The sequence below is a fragment of the Raphanus sativus genome, chromosome 3 (genome assembly GCF_000801105.2).
Source record: "Raphanus sativus cultivar WK10039 chromosome 3, ASM80110v3, whole genome shotgun sequence".
NCBI classification, from domain to species: domain Eukaryota; kingdom Viridiplantae; phylum Streptophyta; class Magnoliopsida; order Brassicales; family Brassicaceae; genus Raphanus; species Raphanus sativus.
This window is the reverse complement of record NC_079513.1, coordinates 17,802,404-17,809,806: the sequence shown is the minus strand read 5'-3', so window position 1 is coordinate 17,809,806 and position 7,403 is coordinate 17,802,404. Positions and strand designations below refer to the sequence as shown.

At 35.0% G+C, this 7,403-nt stretch overlaps 2 protein-coding genes across 2 annotated transcripts; one reads left to right on the top strand and one right to left on the bottom strand.

Moving 5' to 3' along the window:
* The first annotated feature begins 1,202 nt into the window (after positions 1 to 1,202).
* LOC108847052 (accelerated cell death 11) lies at positions 1,203 to 2,675 on the top strand. The gene is made up of 4 exons (XM_018620222.2): positions 1,203 to 1,496; positions 1,684 to 1,856; positions 2,048 to 2,196; positions 2,417 to 2,675. The coding sequence occupies exons 1-4, from the start codon at positions 1,305 to 1,307 to the stop codon at positions 2,521 to 2,523; spliced, it is 621 nt and encodes a 206-aa protein (XP_018475724.1). The 5' UTR covers positions 1,203 to 1,304; the 3' UTR covers positions 2,524 to 2,675.
* LOC108847051 (uncharacterized) lies at positions 2,638 to 4,477 on the bottom strand. The gene has a single exon (XM_018620221.2). The coding sequence runs from the start codon at positions 4,134 to 4,136 to the stop codon at positions 2,775 to 2,777; it is 1,362 nt and encodes a 453-aa protein (XP_018475723.1). The 5' UTR covers positions 4,137 to 4,477; the 3' UTR covers positions 2,638 to 2,774.
* Positions 4,478 to 7,403: the final 2,926 nt, after the last annotated feature.

The following is a 7,403-nucleotide window of genomic DNA, read 5'->3' as shown; positions in this document are numbered from 1 at the left end:
TACCGGGTTTAATGGATGTGTGAAACTAGTTTGTAATATATTGACATGATTTGGGAATTTTTTGTCCAAACTTGTAATTGGATGTGAATTTGTTACATGGGTTAAACGACTTACCAACCAAGTCAAGAGTCTTGAAGGTCCGACCAACCAAATCTTTAAGTGCAGTTATTAGTCCTGAACATATGTTATCCAAAACCCGAAAACTAAATCGAAACCGAAATCAGATAGAAAATTATAAAACTCAAACGGTCCTTATATTTCTAAATCCGAAAAATCAAAACCGAATTGGAACCAAACCGGAAACCGAATCGGAACCAAACCGGAAACCGAATCGAAGATCGAATGAGTACCCGAATATTATGAATATATTAAAAATATTAATTATTTTTAATTTCTAAAATATATAAAATATCATTTATAAATAAAATTTCCAAAATAGGAACTACCCGAATATTTTTTCGGTTTTTGGGGTTTAACTCGATCGAGTTATCGGGATTTTTCCAGTTATTTTGGCTTTAAACCCTAACCAAACCCAAAGTATTTAAAATTCGGTTCCATTTTAGGTTTTACAAAAATATAGAGATTCGATCTGAAGCCGACATTATCTGAACCGATCTGAAAATTATTTGGTTCCTAAACGGTTCCTAATCATCTCAAGCCATATAATTCGAAAACCGAACAAACAAAACCAATCGAACCGAGAATCCGAATGCCTAGCACTAGTAGTTATGGTCATTTAGTTTCGGGCTTCGGTTTTTTTTTGGTTGTTCGGTTTAGTTTGAAAATTATAGTTCGGGTTGGTTCAAATTTAGGAAAAATACATATCGTACTTCCTGTATAGTGTCAGTTAATTAAGCTCGGTCAATCGATTTGACTGCATAACATCAACATGTAGGTATACTTCGAGTTGCGGTATTGAGGATTTACTGAGATTCAAGTTCAATATCTGATTGATGGACTTTTCTATTTTCTTTTGGTTAAAGAAACTTCAGTTGCTGTCGAAAACAACAAAAAAATAACTGAGTTCAATTGGGTTAGTATGTTAAAAACTTCGGTTAAATTCGGTTTGGTTTGATTATGATGGCACATTAAACTCGGGTGGGGATACAATTATCCAGAAGAAGGATATGAATATCTATCAGAATACCAAACGACTACGAAAAAAAAACTGATCAGCGAATCTCGTTTCGAGTCGTCCCGTAGCAAAGGAGAGATTCCGCGGCAATAATATCAGATACATACCAAATCTGAAAGAAAAAAAACCGAAACCAGGAGACGTAGAGAGAGAGAGAGAGAGATCTTGGATGGCGGATTCGAACGCAGAGAGACCGCTTCGAAAAATCTCAACGGCTTTCAAAGAACTAGCAGCCACCGTGACTTCCCCGAGTCCTCAAGTCCCCGTGGCGCAGTTCTCACACGCTTGCTCCCTCGTCTCGCCTCTCTTTGGCTGCCTCGGGATCGCCTTCAAGTTCGCCGAGATGGACTACGTCGCCAAGGTGACGGTTGAGAAAACTTATTAGTCTAGACTTTTAATTAATATTACATAGTTTCAAATGTGATAGAAATGTTTGTAATTAATTACATTTCGATTAATTAGATTGTTTTTGAAATGTTTGGAATCTGTGTTCTGAATTTTACAAACCAAAAAAAAAAGTTTATACAATGTATGTAGTTTGTCTTTAGGTTGATGATCTCGCGAAGGCGTCGAGTTCGGTATCGACATTAGTGGTGATGGTGGACAAAGATATTGAGGCAGACTGTGTGAGGAAAGCTGGTAGTCATACTAGGAACCTTTTGAGGATAAAGCGTGGTCTTGACATGGTGAAGGCTCTCTTTGAAGAGATTATAGCTTCCGAGTATGTGTTTTTTTTTTAATCTTCTTGATTATAGCTTATGTGAGTTTTTGTGGAAAGTTCTTAATCAAATGTTTATATTGTCTAAGTTAGGGTCATTTTGTGTATCAAGTGAATAGGCTGGTGATTTCAGTAATAAATGAGAACTGGTGTTTTGTTATAAAATGTGTGTTTTTGGAATATATGATTTGCAGAGGTAGTAACTCTTTAAAGGATCCAGCATCTAAGTCTTATGCTCAAGTGTTTGCTCCACACCATGGATGGGCTATACGGAAAGCTGTTTCTCTTGGGATGTACGCTCTTCCCACTAGATCTCAGCTACTTACCATGCTCAATGAAGAAGGTTAGTGCATCAACTCCATTCATGCATACATATTCTCGTAATGCAGTCTATACTTTGTGTCAAGTCCTATTTTCAAGACCATCAAATTTGGAAAATAGTAATAGAAATCTCTTTTGAGATTGACGTCTGGCTTATGCTGTAGTGTAGACGCATTATGGTTCACTTTGGAGTGGGAATGTGTTAGTTTTCTCTATGCTAACTTGTTTATGAATCTTTACAGAAACGGAGGCTAAGATACAGATGCAAAGCTATGTAAATGCATCAGCACCAGTAATCGCGTACGTTGATAATCTATTCCACTCCAAGCAACTCGGTATCGATTGGTGAAGAACCCTGAAGAGTTTATTTATTAACCATCTTTGACAAGTCTGTATCACACCAAATAACCAATACGGTTCTATCAACTCATGTAATGACTTCACAAGGACCAAACCAGAGCTATTTGAAAATTAAAACCATTATGAACAAGTTTATGCTGATCTGTGTAATGTGTTGATGTGTAAAATATCATCATAAATACGGAAGTGTACTTCACTATTTTGTTATGACATAAAGCTCTAAAGAACTCAGTAGATGTCCTAACGACATGACAACAAGTTTGCTAGCTTCTTCTTTAGATCTGTTGCAATCTCAGGACTTGATAGAAACATATCCAGCGACTCAACAACTCCCTTTCTCTCAATCTCTCTAAAAGCTGATGCCACGCCTCTCATGATCATATCTCGGCGGGTTATGTCGTAAGTGTCTACAAGACGAAGCAAAAACTCAAGTAAAGAGTTAGTGATGTGTAGATACTGAGGTATTGACCATAGCATCAAGAGAGCAGCAGGTTCAACATTCATAATGCTATCTACTTTTTCGTGAAAGAAGAGCCAGTCATAGAACAGAGCCAGCTTAACCCTTTGTTCGACCTGAGGATTCTGCTTGCAGAGTTCTAGAAACCAACCTATAAGAGCCCATCTTGGCATGATCTCTGACCTGATGATCTCGTTGGTTGGGTGAACAACACAGCAGATGAACCGGACTATGTCTACCAAAAGTGTTTCTTTTTCAGGACCCAGGAGAAACTTCTTCAAGAACCACATCTGATGCCGCTTATGGCTTCCAAGCTTCACATTCCCAAGCAAAAATCTTAACTGGGTTTCCATCTCAGGAGTGATCCGGAGAAGGAAGTATCTACTTGAAGACTTCAACTGATAAATCTGTGAAATGTGAGAGCACACAAAATCACTCCATATGTCTTTGAACTCGGAGATGTGAACCAGGTCCTGTAATAACCGGACAAGATCCCTCCCAATCTTCAAACTCAAATGCAGCTGCTCCTTAAACATTTTGACACAAAACTTGATCTCTAGTCTCTTCAGGTTTTCAAGTTTCGGTATCCCTGAGACCCTACAATGATCCGCTAACAAACGAAGGAAACTGTAGAGAGCACTAGTCAAGACCAAGGGGATATCTTCAAGCAAGCAACCCCATCTGTCAAGAAACAAGCTCACCAGTTCAGAGCAAAGCCAAACATTCTGATCACCATAATCCCCACTTCCAATGCGTCGCAGCAAAGAAACAAGCAACTCCTCTAGTCCCACACTCGAAACACCAATCATCTCCCTTGTTAACCAAAGCAGCTGAACTTTAGCTGAGTCAACAAGTTTGCCGTACAGTTCAACAACGACTCCAACAAGCAAACTAGTGAAAAACGCATACCCATCAGTGACCAGAGCATGTAAATGCTTAATGTGGGTTTTAGAGTGATTAGAATCGCATAACACGGCATAAACGATCGCTCTACAGAGCTCAAGAAACTCCTGCTGGTCTGGGATATCCAGAGAGAAGGGTGGCCGTAACTTCGGCTCGAGACTCACAAAGGCTTGACGCAGCGATAGTTCGAGCTGGTTCTCTACTTCGTGTAAGGACGCAACGAAAGGGTTTCCCTTTTCCATTTATTCGATTTGGAAGGACTCAGCGACTCATGTGGCTTAAAGACTTACACAAGAACATAAATTAAGCAGACTCCACCAACTCTGAATAGAAAAGGAAGAAACTTTATAACCTTAGAAATAGAGCTAAGTCTCTAAATTTCATTCAGGCATTTCGTCATACACCTGATGTGCATAAGATAACTAAGTTCTCGAGAGCGACTACCAATGAAAAGAGACCGAACCCAAAAGTGCGAAGAACATAATAAACTCCTATAGAGGTGATTGACCAGATACTTAGATAACCCAATAAGTAGGCTTTGCTAAAGGACCAACAAATATGCACTAACTCTATATAAGCCCTGTTCGTGTAACAAAGCAGAAAAAAATTAATCCCTATTTTTAGCGAGGTTAACTGGTTTTCCCGCTACCACTCGCAAACCCGCTACCACCCGCAAACGCAGCTTTTGCCGTTGGTAGCGGTTGACAGTGTTTCAAAACAATCATACAAACCGCTACAAATCGCTTTAAACCGTTTCGAACCTCTTAAAATCAAAAGCTGGTTCCAGCTAGCGTTTGCGGTTGCGGGCGGTTGCGGTTGGATAAAAAAATATTAAACTTTTTTTTCTAAATATTTTAAACTTAAAATTTTAAAAGTTAAAATATTATAAATAAAAATATATACACATTTTATATATTAATTTAAATTCACAAACAATATAGTATTTTTTATAAAAACTTTAAAGTAGCTATTCATCATAATCTTTTAAAGTTAATATACATACATATATAAAGATATACACATATATAAAAAAGAAACAAAATATTCTTTAAAAGTTTTAATATAAATCTTCATAAAATATATTAAAACTATAACTTTCAACTACTTTAAAAATTAAAAAATAAACTTAATATTATTATTAATCATATTATATTAACAATTATTATATTTTATCACAATAGTATGTTTTTATATTTTATAATATTATAATATGTTTATATTGATAATTTATTATTAAACCGCTGCAATGTCTCATAATCAACCAGTCACAAACATCTCGCAAACGCAACAATTTTTAAACGTTACGCCAGTCATACAAAACGTCATGTAACACTTGAAACCGCAACCACCCGCACCCGTAAACTCCCGCACCCGCAACCGCAACCGCTGCATTTGAACCAGTCAGACCCTTACAATTACGATTTGCGATTGGTTGTGTGATTAGTCAGGCAACAACGGAACAGCAATTTATGTAAAAGTCCTTATTCTATATATGTTTTACACTGTGTGCCCTAATAATAATTCAGTTGCTGAATCCGCCCCTAGGGCCGATAGTGGTCACTAGATTTTATATCACATGAAGATGGTCAAATGTTTGTGGTTAACTGTGGTCAATACATTGACAACCAACCCAAGATCATTTTCATACAACAACTTCCAATCACACTTTCATTTCTTTGCTCGGTTTTATTTCAAATCACCAAAAACAAAGACACCACTCTGTACACAGTCAGTGTCCAAAACACTGCAAAAAAATATTGCACTAAGACAAACATCGACCCAAAAAACAGAAACTAAACTTGTGGTAGTGAATGGTACATAAGCAATTTTAAAGAATCGTTTTACAAATAACGTCTAGGAGATATTTACCTATCGAAGATGGAAATGAACAAATAAAATGGAAATACATGGAAAAGAGAAAATTTTACATGTTTCTGGCGAATATGTAAACAAACTGGCTCAAACATAAAAGGTCAAAGCTACAAAAACCAATCGTCCAAGAACACTACAACTAAAAAATAACGGCTGGATTGGCTCAACTTTGACCCTCAATTATTTGATTAGGTGGAATGTTGGACCACAATGATTATGAATTAGGTAGAAAACCATTAGTGATTATGAAATAAACTCATGAGTAGAAACAATCCTCTATTAGTTTTTCATATAGCACATGCATCTATTCTATTAATTCTCCAACATGACTTATTGATATTAGTTATGTCCAAGTTAAAAAAAAAAACAGAAAACAATATATAACTGCATTTGTATATAAACTAAAGTGAATATGTACGTACACATATGTGAGTTTAGTGGTAAGTGGTAACTGCATAGAAATATAATTGTCTTATATAACTACCACTTACTAATATATTTTGTAACCTCCTTTATGATTCCAAAATTCTTTTTGACCGAATGTAGATTATACTATCAATACTATTAAAGTTGTAGTATGTTCTATTGACAAATTATAATGTGTAATATTTTTTGTTTGGTATAATATTACGTGTGTAATAATAATGTTTTATATCATAATATCTAAAATCATCTCATGAAACGTTAATGAGAAACATATAATTTTTATTTAATTACTATTTGATTACTAAACAAAATTATAACTATAGTTTATTATATATATATATAAAATTAATAACTATCAATACTATTAAAGTTGAAATATGTTCTATTGATATTAGATGAGTCTAATTAAAATAAATATTATTACTATATGTAATTGCTTATGCGTGTGTATATATAACTGCTTCTACCCATGCTGTTGTGATCTTCAAAACAGTTTTTGTGTTCGAAAAAAGTACGGCCGGCTATACGTGTGAGTTAGGTCTTCCGCATGTTCTTTAATACATTTTGCGCTCTAATTCACACGTCAACTACTTTCTTCATTTTTGTTTGTAAGTTTAATCAACTAAAAGTTATTTATTTTTAAAATATTCGAAGTCTAAAAATATATCTGTTCTTTTAAGGACGGATCATAAATTTGGTCCAACTATTTAAAAAATCGATTTGCGGGTACGGATTATGAATATATTATGCGGAGTGAGTGTAGGTTGGCGAGTTTTGGATCGCGACTGCCCGTCGACCCGCAAAATATTTAAAAAATAAAAAGTAAAAAAGTAAATATCTTTTTTAGAAATACATGAATTTGAAATAATAATTTAAAATTTAAATCATGTATAAATTTTTTATTATAAATATATTTTTATAATAATTAAATTAAATAATGATTTTTAAAATATATATATTACCCGCAGATAACCACAAAACTAAACGGAGCGGGTTCGGGCACAAAATTATCTGTTTGCAGGTTGTGCGGGTCAGATTTTTTGACCAAAAAAAATTGAAAATCCACGGGTTGGCGGATCAGTGGGTGAATTCGACCGCAACCCAGCTTTAACTGTGCATATACCGGATCAATTTTTTAAATTGCTATTATTTAACAAATATATTTTGATTAAGATTTATACAGAAATATGATTACAAAAATATAAATATAC

Bases quoted from the DNA above. Each gene is read 5' to 3' on its own strand.
- LOC108847052 (XM_018620222.2), top strand. From the start codon at position 1,305: ATGGCGGATTCGAACGCAGAGAGACCGCTTCGAAAAATCTCAACGGCT. The intron at 1,857-2,047 runs GTATGTGTTTTT...TATGATTTGCAG, and splicing joins GAAGAGATTATAGCTTCCGA to AGGTAGTAACTCTTTAAAGG. The intron at 2,197-2,416 runs GTTAGTGCATCA...GAATCTTTACAG, and splicing joins TACCATGCTCAATGAAGAAG to AAACGGAGGCTAAGATACAG.
- LOC108847051 (XM_018620221.2), bottom strand. From the start codon at position 4,136: ATGGAAAAGGGAAACCCTTTCGTTGCGTCCTTACACGAAGTAGAGAAC.